We start from the raw sequence: 16,538 nt of genomic DNA, 5'->3' as shown, positions 1-16,538 counted from the left end.
ACACGTTATATCAAAGAAAGAGCATGATCACAGTCCCCTCGTCCAGCGATCCTATTGGTCGGACTCCTCGTCACCGCTCAGTATCCACCAATCGTCAGACACCTTTGCACCGAGGACCAAAAGACTAGCAAGAAAGTGGAAGAAGGTTGGAAACACGACTTAAAAGAACTCGATTTTGGGAGCCCTTCGGCAGAAGCGGTTGAGAACGCGATACATATATATCGAAATACGTAAACTGTAGAGCGGCGGAGGCCGAAGCAGAGATAGGAGCTTAGTGCTCGATGCTCGTGTGCCACAGGGGGTTCGAAGAAAATCCAAGCGATGATAAGATGGCGTCACGCACGTCAGAGCTAGGGAAGAAGTGAGGGGCAGAGGCGAGACAGGAAGGAGGCAGGCCAGGCGAACGTCGCCAGGGGACTGCGGTGTGTGTGACAGAGAGTGCGAATAGAGTGCTGTCATGTCGTCTTCGGGCGTTGAGAACGGCTGCGTTTCGCGATGAGACGTTGCGCGTGATCCATCGATCGTGTGGCAACATCATCGATGCCTTTGTTCGCTGATAAGAGCTGTTCGAACGTGCTGCGCCCAGCGACACGAGAACGGAGGAGTTAGTAGCAGCGACGAGTGTTCCGAACCCCGCGTTCAGGAAGGAAGAACGTGCGAGGATAGTGATAATATCGCTAGGTGCTCGGGGAAGAGAGAACCTTCCTCTCGGTCCTGGACACGTCGAGGAGGCGGAGGAAGAGGAGGAGACGGAGGCGAGCTGGCAGAGAGATGCGCGAGTTCAAGGTAGTCGTCCTCGGCTCGGGCGGGGTAGGAAAGAGTGCGCTCACCGTCCAATTCGTCTCGGGTTGCTTCATGGAGAAGTACGACCCGACGATCGAGGACTTCTACAGGAAGGAGATCGAGGTGGACAACTCACCGTGCGTCCTCGAGATCCTCGACACCGCCGGCACCGAGCAGTTCGCGAGTATGCGCGACCTTTACATAAAGAACGGCCAAGGGTTCGTCGTGGTTTATAGTCTAACGAACCACCAGACCTTCCAGGACATCAAGGCGATGAAGGAGCTGATCACGCGCGTGAAAGGCACCGAGAGGGTGCCCGTGCTGCTAGTCGCGAACAAGCTCGACCTGGACCATCAGCGCGAGGTGGACACTGCGGAAGGGAACGCTCTGGCGCAACACTGGGGCTGCCCGTTCGTCGAGGCCTCCGCGAAGAACCGGATGAACGTCAATGAAGTGTTCGCGGAGATCGTACGCGAGATGAACTTCAGCCCCGAGAAAGAGAAGAAGACCTACTGCTGTTGCAGCGTCCTCTAATGATTAATCAAAAGTCCGCAGTCGGGTCGACCGAGCCACGTTTAGGTAAAGGAAACGTACGTAGCGGATGATCGCAGTGCGCTGGATGAAGTGCAGTTTTGTCCAGTGGCTACGGCTCTCTCTCTCTCTTGGGCTCAGTTTCTTGGGCTTGTGCTGTGAATTCGCCAATCTATAAGACTAACGTTACCCTGGATCGTACCATGGATCTTCATGAATTCGACTATGTCAAAGACTAATGCCGTCTCTTGGTTCTTTTTCTATTGGAAGATCGCAGTCCGCTGTCTGGCCGGCTGTTAAATATTTTAATATACACGGATAGTATTATATGTAATATTATTGTAATATATAATGGTAGGTGTAAGAAGGGCAATGAAAGAGGTAACTCCGTCAGCAAAGGACCAATACTCCACAGAAGAAGAGTGAGAGAAGAGGGTGGATTGAAAAGTTGATGACTGGGTATAAAAAGACAAGACTTGTATCATCAGTTTTTGGAGTTTCTGAAAAGTTTCTGCATTTGCAAGAACAATGGGAAACTTTGCAGGAATTCGAAAGACTAATTATGCAACTAGTAGTGCCTTTCTATGTCGAGCTGTGAACTTTTCGCTCCACTCTCATAGAATGGAATTAGAGAAGGACGAGAATAGCATTAAGGGTGATAGCAGAACTGCCCTGCGATAGTTGTTACTTGTTAACGGCGAAACCAAACTCGATATGTCTAGCTTTCTGCTCAATCTGAAAGAAGCACCCGTTGCATATTCGTTCTGATCCGCGAACCTCTATTACTCACTGATTTGGATGCCAATTGATAGAGCATCTGAACTGTTTGCAGATATTGAAGGAATCACTGTGGTGGTCAGCCATTTGACACAGTGAAAAAAGAATTAAAATGACTGAGTAAATATTATTTACAGTGTATAGTTAACAACTCGAAAGAGGATAGATGGTCTTAGATATGTATTGTGCAATGATATCCACTAACGATATATATAAATATTACCCATGCTCAAACGTCAGAGGCTGCGGTAAAGAATACTGTGTATAAAGAACTCGAACAGTGTGTTGTTAATGGTACCGGTATTGAATGTACAGTTCTAATAGTAGAAATGCACTTTATTGAAGAAAACATAGAATACTACAAATGATTGGTAATAGATAGTTTTATATACAAGACAACCCATATTTGAATAATTGAATTTCACTGGATTTCAATATGATTCTATCAAGTACCGGATACTATTTGTATTCTTGTTTTACTATGGATTTTGAAAAACTAAAAGCACAGCATCTGTTGCTTAAACCAGTCAAGGCATAATTGAAAGAAAATGTTGAAGATTGTCGAAGAATGAAGTACATGGATGAAAAGGAGATTACGGTAATGATACAGAGGAACATTAGTACATAATGTCAATCGTAACATAATTATAGGATGTATATGGTAAAGTCTGTATAATAGGAAAAAAAAATTACAAAATCTTTATACAATTTCCAATAAGTTTTATAGACAATTTTAAGCCAGCAAGAGAAAATGCAACACTTTGAAAACCATTTTTAACAAAGGCTTGCTGGTACATTGATCCCTTCAACTGCAAAATAAATGTGTGGTACTCATAAAAAAATATCTAATGTATCCATTGCTTTAAACAGAGAATCTCCTTTTGAAATCGATTGCCATTGAACTTGTAAATGAAAACCGATGGATGTGTAAAAAAAAAAAGAAGCAATGGAACTCCCTTATAAGTAGCAGTAGGTCGTGTGTCATTTTTCTCGTGTGATCAAAAATCATATTATCCGATGTTAAATACCGCTTTTTATATTATAACAGTCATTACATTAGCTCGGTATGTTATTATTATTTAACGCCACCATTGAAGTCATTAATTTCCGTGTGATTGTTGCACGACGTACCTTAAAAAGAAAAAAAAAAGCAAAGCAAGGGTTGTTCGCTCGACTTTCATTTCTTTTTTACGTGTTTAACTGAAGGATATTAATTCTAATCTCTGAGGAAACAAGAAAACCGTGTATTTATAGTTTGTATAATAATCTACTTGTTCATCTAGATTTATCAGTCTTTCGGATCGATTAACGATATTGAATTTTGTACACGACCGATGACCTTTTCAAATCGTATCGGTGGACCCTTAAAGTCGAACTGAAAAGTTGCAAACGAACTGATGTACAGTATTTCTATCATTGGTAGTTAGTAGGGTCTAACGATATTGCTCGTTAGGAAGAGTTATCGATCGTATATTAATTCGTTCTTTCCAATTGTCGGTGCACTTTTTAAAGAGGTTATTTCGTAATGGGTACGCGTGGCTAGATATCAGTCTAATCTCTTTAAGCATTTAATACATATCGCACATATATTTCAAAAGTGGTACAATTTAGAAACGTTTGTTTTTCATAAAAACTAAGAATTTATGAACTTGGAAAAAAACTACCAAACAAATAATATCGACAAAAAAGAAACAAAATTATCTCATTTAAATAGTTCCTCTAATAGTTCTTAGAATTAATTTAAGTTTAATTATCCAAATTTGTACTATGAATAGAGGAATATTACCACTACTTTACCTTTAAAAATCACGGTTTTTTAGTAGTATCACGTTTGAAATACATATGCAATATAAACATAAAAATGTGTTCAATTTAGGAAACAATGTATTAACCCTTCACAGACAATTTGGGTCGACGGCAAAAGAATGATTGTACATTTCCCATGCTTCCCTTCAAACTTGTATCTTTTATTTTAAATACTTTGCTTAAGGAATAGTCGTATAATTTAGTAAAAACTAATTACAGCGTCTGAAAAAATATATTTGTCTGTGGAGGGTTAGATAGCCTCGCGTATTCGACTAATGAAGGGTGCTAATACGTTTCGTCAGTTTAAAATTGGCGGAGCGTATAATACCGACGTAGCGAATCGGCCATCCACATTTCGTTCACTGTACTCAACTACTAAACAGGCAAAGGAGGAAAAAATGAGGGGAGGAAAGGGGGGTAGGGGGGGCAACAGATAATTATTCGTATCCTCTATTTTATCACTCGAAAAAAATTCATAGTCTTGCTGTGATCCCGTAGATGTAACCGCAGTTTTTCTATTAAAAGACGACGATAATGACCGCGCGTGAAAGCCTTTCAACGGCGAATCAAAAGGCCTCTTTGTGAAACGGTATAATCGCTCACGCTCCTATTATCGTTGCGTTTTCCGCCCTCCTGGGTTTTTTGTGCTTCGCGAAAACCATGGACCGGCAAAGGGCGAGAAATAGAAAAAGAAGGGGAAAAAAATGTAGAGCCGCGGATAGCTTTCCAGGTGCATACTTCTCTAATATACACGAAAAAACAAAGGTGTGAAAGAAAAATACTTCTATATTTTGTATCGCTTCCGAATAGTTTACGCACACATACACTCGTACGACTGACGCGACGCAGGATCGTGTTTAAGAATATTTTTCTAAGAAAAGGGAATAATAAAAAATGCGCTAGGACTTTTTTACGGGAGGAAAATTCTGTGGTCGTCAGGCAAACTGACCCTAAGTCACGTTTTTGTTTTGGAGATATTGACATTCAAAGTTTTCGATTTTAATACCGTCTTATGGACTGATGTCTTCTTGAACCCTTATTTTTAAGTAAAAAAATTCCTTTAGTGTCCTGTCTCTTTTTGCAAGTATAAATTCTATATTCTAGATATCAGTTTAGGCCTCAACTCGAATTTTCTGAAAATATAACTTAGGTCGTTTCGCCTTACAGCAGCAGAATTGTCTCGTTCGCTTGGAAAGCTATCGAAGTAAAGTTGAAAAATCGAACGATCTGTCTGAGTCATCATATCAGTGTCCAAGGACCAGGTCCGTTTCGTTCACTTCCTTGTTTCGGCCAGCAAATCCTTCCACGATTGTTTCAAGAAAAGAAAAAAGGCTCGAGGGGAAGAAAGCACAAGAGTTTTTCACTACCACATGCAAACGATTCGCATACGATTTTATAATTAGATATAAATAAATAAATATATTATGTGTATATATATATATATACACGGATACGTATATATGTATACATGCAGATTTGTTACGCAACTGGGTCACATTAATTCGAGAAAAGGAAAAAATGAAGAAAAGAAAAACACCACGATTTAGATGTATATCGGCCTTTCAGTACTACCTGCGTATGATATTGAGTACGAAATACGTTATATTTTTTACAATGTGAAGAATCTGTAAATATTATAGCGTCGAATTATATATAATAATGATAATGATAATAATAAAAAAAAAAAGGAATACCGATAAATGATTATCTGACATTTGACAAAAGACAACAATGAATGGCTTACAGTAAAAAAATGTGCATTTCATTGACGGAGTGACGTTCGTTGAAACACGTGCGCGTGTTTGCTCGTTTTATTATCGTCTTTCCTCGGTTCGTCGTCTCCGATTAGACGACTCTGTGTTCGCTTGATCACTTGGGTAGACGAGAAAACGGATACTCGAGGACACATTATAAAACGACACCATCCGCGAAAATTTTCGTTCGCTGGTAATTTTAATCTCTCTCTGCCTGTTTATTCTTACTTGCGTCGAACATGGAGATAGGCGAAAAGAGAATGCGTACGTTATTTTTTACCTGCGGCGAAGACGAAAAGAAACATAGACTGTAGATGTTTAAGTACTTTGTATATTTCCCTCTTTGTCGCAAGAAAGAATGGACGAATATCAATGAGAAAATGCATTTTCTTCTTTTTTTTCTTTTTCTTTTTTTTTTTTTTTTTTTTTTTTAAATGAAAGAAAAGTCTCAAAATAATAATTTTCTATTATGTATAGCAGTATTTTTCTCCTTTTCATTCAAGATTTGCAGAATTGTTCTTATTGGTGCGTTCAGTTTAAATTACCAGCATTAAGAATCTAGTCAGTATGGAATTTCTTGTAACTCAATGACATGGAAAAAATGTAGGGCATGAGCTTAGAAAACATACTTTCTGCTAGAAGAATGTGTACTATCTGTTGTTCCAGTCTATTTTGTTTTAATGTTGTAATTGCTATGAAGTTCAGTTCTCTGATGTAGCTTGTATAAGATGATTCATTTGAATATTTATAGTATATTATTATTATCTATTAGTAATGTTTGAGCAGAAAGTGTTTTTATATGTTGTAAAGTGAATTTTTTCCATGGAAGCATTGAGATTGTCCTGCAAAAGCTACCCATTTGATTTTTCCTGTCTCAATACTGGTGCACATTTTTTCTTTGTATGCAATTTTTTCACATTTTTTTATTACTAACCATTGTACTGGCATTTTGGCAATATCGCACAAATATAATATAGAATAAAAACAATAAGTTTGGTACTGATTGGATAATCCTTTTTACTATTAATCATATGCATCATGTAATTATAATGTATAGTTTATACAATGTAAATTGGTAGAAAATCAGAACTTCCTTTATCTTCATGTGGTATTTTGTTACATAGTTAATGGTAAGTATATATATTATAAATAAAATCCGATTCAAATCAGATTTGATGAATTTAAGAACTAATCCAGTGCAAGTAATAAAATGTGAAAGGTCATTCTAGAGTTGTATAGAATAAATTTATTATTTTTCTAATTTATGAACTTCAATACAACTATTTGTATGATTCTTATAAAACAAAAGCTTGTTTTGTTTAAGAAAAAAATACAAAAGTAAATCTAGTGATGTTTCAATCGTTTTGAGTACAGATATATAATTCTTTTTAAAAGAATCATTAGTCTGTAATCTTTTTCACAGCTTGTAGTTATAGTTACTTAAGTGTATTGCAAAAATATTAACTATTGATTCAGTCTGAAACAAATAATTCATTCAGTCTTCTGACACATTCATACGCTTCTGTTATTTGTACTTTAATAAAAGTAGAGATGATTTCATGAGTTATATAGAACTTTGAAATTTTAGGAGAATGAGGTATCTTTGGAATCTCTTCACTGTATTCACAGTTTAATTCAAGACACTGATCACAGAAATGGTACAAAATGTTTAAGGCATTTTGTAAACGACTAGTAATATCTGGTTGCCTATTATTGTTCAAACTTGTAAGACAAGTAGCAAACAGCTGTGCATAAGGACTATGCCTTATGCTTTCATTAAACTCGTTAATGTTCTCGATTAAATATCGGTATACTGTTTCTTGATTTTTCATTCGTTCGAGTAGTAGAAACGTTTTACAAAAGCGTAGAAAAGATTTCAATAGAAATGCAAATAAAGTGTTTCCACCAATGGATGGATACTCTAATGTTAAACAACATATTTCTATCGTTAAGCGTAACAAGTGATAGAATGCTTCAATTTCATTGTTCCACCCAAAAGCAAACCAATACATTACAGTTAAGTCTGAACCGATTTTGTGATACTCTTCGTCGGTTAATTGAGTAATCAAATGACGCAGAAAATCTTCTCTTTGTAAACGAAAATTCGACAAATAATTCTGGAGTTTCTCTGATACCTTAGGATCTTCTTTCAATTTGTTTAATACAGTAAAATAATGTCTTTCGTAATCTTCTATTATATCAACTACACTAACGCCTTTTTGTGTTAAATGCCAAAGAGAGGCAAAATATAACTTGTCTATTGGTGCAGTAATAGACTCAATTACATTGATTATCTCTTTTCTTGTACATGCAGTAATTCTGTGTCTTTTAATTTGTAGGAAATATTCTAATATCCTTGTTATTTGACCAATTGTTTCACTGCTTACATATTTGGAGATACTTGTATTTTTTCTGAAGAAAGACATCTTTTTTGCAAGTGCTATTACCAAACCTTTAACATTTGTATCTTTGGTACATCTATCTTGCAACATACGAATATTATTGAGAACTGAATTTATATTTGATATATTTGAACTATTTCCATCCAAGTATGGTATGAATACATCATTTACCAAATCATTTACTCCAATTATAGATTTGTCTACTGCCATCTGTATAAAATCCATAAATTTTTTTCCATTCCATTCTACATCTTGTAGACAAATGTTTTTTAGGATACTGGCTAAAAATATTTTATCATTATCCTCTCTTATTTGCATAAAAGGCGATACTAGAAGCATATCAGTAGTAGAAATCATGATGTTCTTATAATGAATGTTTCCAATAGTAATTTTTGTAAGTATAGTCAGTACCAATTCAAGATTCTTCAGAAGAAATAGTAAAAGGATTTTTAAATTTGTTGGTATCTGTAGATTAGGATTTCTTGCAATAAATTCATTAAATGTTTCTTCTGTATGTAGAGATTCTAAGTAACTCTTACCATCATGTTTTGTTAGATATGCTATCACAATTTCATAAATATCTGGTACACTTTTTAGTAACACCATTTTCGTAACTATATTGTAACAGTGTTCTTTAAAATCGTCTTCATTTGTTTGCATGAGAATAAAAGTAAGATATTGCAATAAATTTAAAAAGTCTTTTTTATTCAGTAGAGATCGATTTTTATAAACGAAATCAATAATCGAATGATCCCATTCTTTATATCTACATAGCAATTCTTGCATGAGTTCCTTTTTATCATCAGATATCTCAGTACAGAGTTCTTGCAAACTTAAAACAAAACTGGATTGTTTGGTGTCTGGTTTTGAAGATAAATGCTGTAAACATTCTATCAAGTGAGCACTTTGTGATAATTGTTCATTATTTTGTAGAAATTCTATAAAGTAATAACATTCATTTCCAATTGAACGTTGCAACGAAATCATATTATTTACTTCATCATCCACTTCTGCCCAGCTTAGGTAAGTGTTACAATCTACTTCCTTGATCTTATTTAGTAGCAAATCCATTAATTTCTGATCTAACATTGCTACAGAGTTCTCCATAAGTGCATCTTCACATTTTATGAACACCTCTCTTCCAAATGTAACATTATATAATTTTGCTACATCATAAGAGATGGAGATCCCTTTAGTTTTATACTCTAAACAAGTTTTTACTGTAGAAATTAATCTTTTTAATACAATACCATATCGTTCACATTTTTTTAAATTTGATACTCCTGTTCTATCAATGAATCTTGAATCTGTTAATGATAATAACAATTCCTCAAATGCAATTAAGAAATGTTCTATGCTCTTTTCAGGGGTTGTAGACTGTAGACCAGTTTCCTTTAACCGAATAAATTTGGTATATATAATTAATATTAATTGACATATATTATCTATAGATCTTCGAAAAGATAGTTCTTCTATGCACTTTTTAAGTATTTCCACTATTTCTGTGCATAAATCAAGAGGCATATACAAAAGAGACTCGATTAGAATTTTATCATATTCAAGATTCCACAATATTTCTATGAACAAATATGGAGAGATAGGTGGGAACATGTCAACTAAATGACCAATAATGATATCTTCTGCCAGACGTTCCTGATTCTTGAATTTAGTATTTAATAATAAATATATGTATGATTGTACACATTGCTTATTATCAATCAAAGCCTTTTCTTTCATAGGAACCTTATAGGTATCAAATATGTTGACTATTGTTTTACACATATCATCAATGTGATTATTACTCTCACTTGTTGTACGTGAACTAATATATTGTAATTCACCACACTCTTGATTCTTTTTCATAAAATGCATCTGAACTTTTTTGTAGAATTCATTCATGTCATCCATTGTTGGTGCGAAATTATTAACTACACCACTTTATATGATTGTAAAGAATATTTTTGTTATATTTATCAAACTCTTTAAGACACTTCAGTTAACATTCTTATACCTCTGAAATAAATGTATTTGTTAAGAAATTTAATGATAATTATAAATAAAACGTAAATAACTAACTTCGTTGTTAATTAATATCGATTATGTTTAAATTAAAATACTTCAACGATTTGCACAATTTGTTAAAAAGAAATTGGCGACAAAAAAACAAACTCAGCTATTACCTAGCGGTTTTTACGCAATAATGTCGATATATAATTTACATAAATTACGACAAATTGTGTCTTTTAGTTTTAAACAATGCTTTAATGCGAGTTTGTAAATAAGCCGGCTTTAACACAAATCCCATGAGACTACAATTGATTGAAAAACATTGTCCTTAATACCACAAATCTGTGCACAGAAATCAACAGAAATGGTTGCTCTTTCTAGGCGTGTCAGAAAGAATACTATAGCTAATAATGATTTTATATCACATAATGTTGTTATCTTATCGTGAACAATAGAAACAATTATTATTAAACAACGTGATTGTTCGTTTACAGATTTTTTACGTCTTTTAAAAATTTGCCTATTTTATGGACATAGAACTCTATAGCCATCTTACGAGAATATTTACAAACTAAAACAGTATACAGAAGATATAAAATTGTAAAATAAGAAGTTGTATATACATATTCATAGCTATGAATATATTGCTATTTATATATTTTGAGACATCACAGAACTTCTAAGATGCATTATGCAATGATAATAAGCTATATTAAGCACCAAATATTGTATACTTATTAATATGAAAATGTTGTAAAAATTTGCTCAGTTTATAATTAATAAAATGATATAAAAATTTATTTGTTCGTTGATATGCAAGCTAAATACTGACAGATCTTACTTAACTATACAGAGACTCAAGAGTTGTTTCTTTGAATTTTAATTTATAATCGCTAATAAGCAAAGAGTTGATACTTAAAATGTAAGAAAAACTGTGACTTAGGGTCATCGTACTTTACAATTTACAGATTTAATTCATAAAATGAATAGAGAAGAGTTTTTACATGACTTGAAACAGTATGACAATACTTTTTTAATCGATTTAACAAGGTCAACGTAGAGATAACTCTACGCTTTTACTTATTTTGTAACTGAACGAACATGATAGCAGTATTGCGTGATGTGATAACGTTATTACTGAAATTACTCTATACAATAAGGAGTGCGAGAAACTGTATTTCATTTAAATACATACATTCGCAAAAGTAAAAATGGTTTGTGCATGGTATATGGACAATAGTGATTTTGATCAGCGATTAGAACACCATAAAGAACCGCCTGAATTTCTTTCCCTCGAAGAATTGTATAAAAGAACGGGAGTTGAACATTTTCAGGTTAAGTCTCATTCAGATATTTAATTCATGTTTCGTGACTATAAGTTAATGACATCTGTCATTAGGTTTATCATTTTTTTCGTCGTTTCGCGTTGACTACTTTACACAGATACGATTGTTATTAAAATTAATTATTATAATAGATAACCTTTATATGTCCTTGAAGACATTCGATTTAATTGGCGGCATATTTTCAAAAATTTAAATTGACATTGTTGATATAGATCGATTATAAGAACTACAAAACGGATGCTACATTGAATGACTTGAGAAAACAACGCGGCTATACGTACGAAGATGAAATCACATGTTCAAAAGAATGCCTTGCTAATTACGAGGAGAAAGTGAGTTAAAAGATTTAAATTACAGTAACTCTAACATTTCAGATGAAACAATAATCTGTCATTTAAAAAATGTTTAGTTAAAAAATTTCTTCACTGAGCATCTTCATACAGATGAAGAAATAAGATTAGTCTTGGATGGATCTGGATACTTTGATGTTCGAGATGAAAATGATCAATGGATACGTATTGAAGTTAAAGCTGGAGATTTAATAATTATTCCTAGTGGAATATATCATCGGTTTACCCTAGATGTTAATGTAAGTTTTGTATCATTTGACTAAGTTTAATTGGAATTTTGTCATTCATATTTTCTTATTTTTATAGAATTATATAAAAGCCAAACGTTACTTTGTGGGAGAACCTGTTTGGTTGCCTTATAATAGACCCGCCGACGATATGGAGTGTCGTAAAAGTTATCTTAATCGTTTACACAATGGTTTTCAAGCGCAGCCTGTATAATATTTTGTACGATTTTCGCAAATAGATATATCGGAAAATACGATACAAATTTAATTTTTAACGTTAATATTCAAATTCATTTAAATGATGCTAGTTGAAGTTTATATAAAACAATTGTGTACGTAATAACGTATATTCACATTCCACAATAATCATTTGTGTGGTGGAAAATAGTTTGTTCGATCGTTTTTATACTCTATATAGATATACTTTATAAACCGTGTTTTACAAATTATCTGGAGCATATATTTTATATATTTATAATTGTTATGCATGAAGCAGTGAAATAAAGATTTTGTTACACAAACTTCTCGTAATATTTTGATTCATAAACGTTTTCTACTGTCTACAGCTTACAATAGTCACTTTATTTATTTCTTTTTTGTTAAATTATATACATACATACAAAAGTCTTATTTAAGTAAATACTGAGATGTTTGTATAGAGTCTCACTTATCAAACATTTGAACATAGAATTCCCGTACATTTTTCTATACAATTTGGATTTACATGTTGTGAAGCTTCGAACTTCTATTCATAATTCCTAACAATTTTATCTAAACAGATAGCGTTTTAATGTCGTGATTAATGTACAGTTATCATTGCTTCAAAAGAAATGCAGTAAGAAAAATACGTGTATATCTACAACAGTAATTTGATTGTTTCATCGTCAAGGTGTAAAAATCTGCCTCAAAAATAAATACTAGTACTATTTCTCATAGACTTAACAAATAATAAATGTTGGACCACTCTTACTAAACAAGAAATATTCAAGATTTTCGATTTCGTTCACACGTACCGACAAAACGGTTTTACAAAATTTATAAATAATGAGAAATATCTTGGGATAAAACCCTGCGTATTTTGTTTTAAGAAAAAAAATAATTATCAGCCTTACTAATTATGTCTGTCTACTAACTTAGAAGTCGGCGTTAAGTGTAAAATTGCTTTCAGTTCTGTCTTGCATCACCCCCCATTTCTGATATTCGCCAACTTTCTTTTCGAAAAAGTTCGTTTTACCTTCTAAGGATATATGTTCCATAAAGTCAAATGGATTTTCTGACATGTAGATCTACAAGTAAAAAGATGATACATTGGTAAATATGTTATCAGTTAAGATCATGCTTAACTTGCAATATTGTTAAATACCTTTTGACAGCCTAATTCGACAAGTAATCTATCTGCCACAAATTCAATGTACTGACACATAAGCTTGCAATTCATGCCTATCATTTCAACGGGTAAGGCATCTGTTAGAAATTCTTGCTCAATTTCAACAGCATCCTTAATAATCGACGTGACTCGTTCGCACGACGGTTTTTGTACAATGTGTTTGAACATTAAGCATGCAAAATCGCAATGTAAACCCTGAAGAAGAACAAAATTTCTTCATTATCTAATCTATGCTGAATATTGTGATTTAAACTCGAAGAATGTTTCTTATACACAAACCTCATCTCTAGAAATAAGTTCATTACTGAATGTAAGTCCTGGCATAAGACCTCTTTTCTTTAACCAGAAAATAGCAGCGAAACTACCACTGAAAAAGATACCTTCCACTGCAGCGAAAGCAACTACACGTTCAGGGAAAGTCGCGGTGTCATGATTTATCCAATTCAACGCCCAGTTAGCTTTTTTCGCGACGCACGGCAAATTTTCAATCGCGTTAAATAAGAAGTCCCTGTAAAAAATAGATGTCCCTAAGTTTTTGATTATTCAGAAAATTTATTTTATTTACTAGTTACCTTTCTTTGGCGTCTGCAATATAAGTGTCAATTAATAAAGAATACATTTCTGAATGCACATTTTCCATGGCAACTTGAAAGCCATAGAAACAACGTGCCTCTGTGATTTGTACTTCCTGACTGAATCGTTCGACAAGATTTTCATTGACAATTCCATCTGAAGCTGCGAAAAATGCTAACACATGAGATATGAAATGTTTCTCACTGGCAGTTAAACGATTCCAATCAAAAATATCCTACAAAGGGGACAGAAATTACAGTTAACCTTTTGTTCAATCTTAAATACCTAAAAGTTTTGATATAAAAATACCTACCTTAGAAAGATCTACTTCTTCTGCAGTCCAAAAAGAAGCCTCTGCTTTTTTATACATTTGCCAAATGTCAGGCCATTGTATGGGGAAAACAACAAATCTACGTGGATTTTCTTTTAGTAATGGTTCTAGTTCTGGATTAAACTCTGTTTCTTTTAATTGAATTTTCTTTACAACTTTCATTTTAGTCACCTAAAAAATAATAAGAACAAAAGTTAGTAAAATTCTATTCAACTACTCGACTAATAATATAAATAGAGTCACTTACTCCATTTTTTATACCATTTTCGTCGATAATAGTTGGAGAAGTACATAATTTTTTGGGAGAAGTCTACACATACAAGAAAAAAAAAAGAACAATTAACACATTAATGATATTGACACATTACTAAAAATTACAGAATGCACATAATATACAAAAATATACAAGATATAAAAAGTAAAGTACAAATTGTAGTGTCTGAAGATTGAAACAATTCTTTATTTAGGTTTCATTTCTTTAGTTGTGTTTTTAAAAATATACACTTGCATAAATATTTGCAGGTAACTCATTACATTAATACTATGTACTTATAAACCTCATACATATAATTTTTGTTATATTCCAACTCAATTTATAGTATCAATTAGAATGTGTTCACTGAATGTTCTAATAGGTAACAAAAGCACATATAAAATCACGATAGTAACTGCACAATTACATTGCACAATAGCATGAAACAACATATGTACAAGTCATTATCAAGTTGTATATGGCTTACAAGGATATACAATAAATTGCACTGGGATCACATGTGCATTACTGTATTTTCATTACAAAATTATAAATCAAAAATTGAATATATATAATCTATGCTTTATGCATTATATTTATACTATTTTTCTTTTTATACGTTAAACTGAACTTTAAATGAGTATAAATAATCTTCTGTGTAACTTAACCTTTTTTTAATACATATCATACCATGAAATATTTCATGAGTAATAATGTTTCTCTACTTTTATTCAATAAACGGACTAAAACATTTATCAACACTTGCGTGGATAACAGTTTCATAACATTAATCATTCTTACAAATATAATGAGTTATTGGAGTTACTCTGAGCACATGTGACAGTAGTAGCTACATATCCATTCTTTTTTAATGTAAATGCGAAATATTAACACAAAAATTGTGAATTCAATTAAATATTATTTAAATGAGATTACTCATCAAGATTTCAAACGTTATTCGTAACATGTTTACATTTATGACTTATTAGACGTTCGAACATTTTTTCTCCAGACATTTTCAGGAGATCGAAAATTTCGTACAATTGAGTTTAGTATACTGAACGTTCCGAAACACACAAAATTCGAAATAATAATAATAATAATAATAAAGCTAACAATAAAAGTATTATTAACGAACATATAAAATGAATGAATTTCTTTTTACAATTCCATAAATATATCTTATAAATTACAAAATTAGTCAAGGCATAAGCAAAGCCTACGAATGTCATAATTTCAATCAGTAAAATATATTAAATGAACACTATAACAATTTTAAATATGCTTTAAATCTACATTTTGTTCTATTTCACTTTAATTATTACAATTAAACTACAACCAATTAAGGAGTAAATGAAGTAGAGAAAAGTAGTAGAAAACTGTTTATAAAACTGACCTTTTCTTTCAAACAAACGTCTTCAAGACGCTTACGAATGTTTTCCTTCGTCGATACTTGAAGTGGCATTTTGAAATTTGATAATTGTCACAGAAAAGATGACTAAAATGCGAGTTTCGCGGTAAGGGACGAACGAAACGTTCTCACAGGAATCAGCTACTTGAATGTGAAAACCTAATGGCAAAGGTTTCCTCTGTTAGCTCTGCTTTTCGCGCCAAACCGCTGCTAGCCAATCGGCTGATCAACGTTTGCCGCCAAAACGCGCCAGTTCACATAATACCAAAAGAAGCGCATGTTTATGAATGATATCTATTCAAAAACTCGTTAAAATAATTTCTCTTCCTTTTTACGTCAAGATAAGTACCAAAATATATAATGTATAAATATTCCGTTTCCCGCGTATCTTATGAGAATGCGCATGACAGTTAGAGAATCTTTCCACGGACATGAGGCATGAACTTCAATGAGATCGACACTTGTAAAAAGTTACTCTGGTATTTAAACATCAAGTAATTCATTCGTCAGCTGATTTGAATAGACTCTATAGTAACCACGCCCATTTCATTCTGACCAATGGCACATATTCGTGTGCTTCGATTGGTGCTTTTAATTAGC

At 33.2% G+C, this 16,538-nt stretch overlaps 4 protein-coding genes across 7 annotated transcripts; 2 read left to right on the top strand and 2 right to left on the bottom strand.

Annotated features, from left to right (window-relative positions):
• Positions 1 to 175: 175 nt before the first annotated feature.
• On the top strand, positions 176 to 6,654 carry Rap2l (Ras-associated protein 2-like). The gene has a single exon (XM_076384474.1). The coding sequence runs from the start codon at positions 772 to 774 to the stop codon at positions 1,315 to 1,317; it is 546 nt and encodes a 181-aa protein (XP_076240589.1). The 5' UTR covers positions 176 to 771; the 3' UTR covers positions 1,318 to 6,654.
• Positions 6,655 to 6,953: 299 nt separating this feature from the next.
• Positions 6,954 to 9,968, bottom strand: LOC143183168 (uncharacterized). The gene has a single exon (XM_076384633.1). It carries the CDS (start codon positions 9,959 to 9,961, stop codon positions 7,124 to 7,126), a length of 2,838 nt encoding a protein of 945 aa, XP_076240748.1. The 5' UTR covers positions 9,962 to 9,968; the 3' UTR covers positions 6,954 to 7,123.
• Positions 9,969 to 11,068: 1,100 nt separating this feature from the next.
• Adi1 (acireductone dioxygenase 1) lies at positions 11,069 to 12,491 on the top strand. Its single transcript, XM_076385350.1, has 4 exons — positions 11,069 to 11,394; positions 11,619 to 11,738; positions 11,816 to 11,995; positions 12,063 to 12,491. Exons 1-4 carry the CDS (start codon positions 11,272 to 11,274, stop codon positions 12,195 to 12,197), a joined length of 558 nt encoding a protein of 185 aa, XP_076241465.1. The 5' UTR covers positions 11,069 to 11,271; the 3' UTR covers positions 12,198 to 12,491.
• A 53-nt stretch (positions 12,492 to 12,544) lies between these two features.
• Positions 12,545 to 15,992, bottom strand: Rnrs (ribonucleoside-diphosphate reductase subunit M2). 4 transcript variants are annotated; one of them, XM_076385347.1, is made up of 7 exons: positions 15,924 to 15,992; positions 14,522 to 14,584; positions 14,257 to 14,445; positions 13,943 to 14,178; positions 13,650 to 13,878; positions 13,347 to 13,565; positions 12,545 to 13,269 (listed from the first exon to the last, which is right to left on the bottom strand). In XM_076385347.1, exons 1-7 carry the CDS (start codon positions 15,990 to 15,992, stop codon positions 13,117 to 13,119), a joined length of 1,158 nt encoding a protein of 385 aa, XP_076241462.1. In that variant the 3' UTR covers positions 12,545 to 13,116. The 4 variants fall into 4 exon arrangements, with proteins under 4 accessions (XP_076241462.1, XP_076241461.1, XP_076241464.1 ...); XM_076385346.1 differs by lacking the exon at positions 15,924 to 15,992 and adding an exon at positions 15,218 to 15,442; XM_076385349.1 differs by lacking the exon at positions 15,924 to 15,992 and adding an exon at positions 15,329 to 15,387.
• Positions 15,993 to 16,538: the final 546 nt, after the last annotated feature.

The sequence above is a fragment of the Calliopsis andreniformis genome, chromosome 9, assembly GCF_051401765.1.
Source record: "Calliopsis andreniformis isolate RMS-2024a chromosome 9, iyCalAndr_principal, whole genome shotgun sequence".
NCBI classification, from domain to species: Eukaryota; Metazoa; Arthropoda; class Insecta; order Hymenoptera; family Andrenidae; genus Calliopsis; species Calliopsis andreniformis.
This window is presented reverse-complemented; position numbering and strand designations above follow the sequence as displayed.

Coding starts and splice junctions, on each gene's coding strand:
- Rap2l (XM_076384474.1), top strand. CDS start 772: ATGCGCGAGTTCAAGGTAGTCGTCCTCGGCTCGGGCGGGGTAGGAAAG.
- LOC143183168 (XM_076384633.1), bottom strand. CDS start 9,961: ATGGATGACATGAATGAATTCTACAAAAAAGTTCAGATGCATTTTATG.
- Adi1 (XM_076385350.1), top strand. CDS start 11,272: ATGGTTTGTGCATGGTATATGGACAATAGTGATTTTGATCAGCGATTA. Junction 11,395..11,618: donor CGGGAGTTGAACATTTTCAG/GTTAAGTCTCAT, acceptor TTGTTGATATAG/ATCGATTATAAGAACTACAA. Junction 11,739..11,815: donor TTGCTAATTACGAGGAGAAA/GTGAGTTAAAAG, acceptor AAAAATGTTTAG/TTAAAAAATTTCTTCACTGA.
- Rnrs (XM_076385346.1), bottom strand. CDS start 15,322: ATGATTAATGTTATGAAACTGTTATCCACGCAAGTGTTGATAAATGTT. Junction 14,446..14,521: donor AAAATGGTATAAAAAATGGA/GTAAGTGACTCT, acceptor ATTATTTTTTAG/GTGACTAAAATGAAAGTTGT. Junction 13,566..13,649: donor AACTTATTTCTAGAGATGAG/GTTTGTGTATAA, acceptor GTTCTTCTTCAG/GGTTTACATTGCGATTTTGC.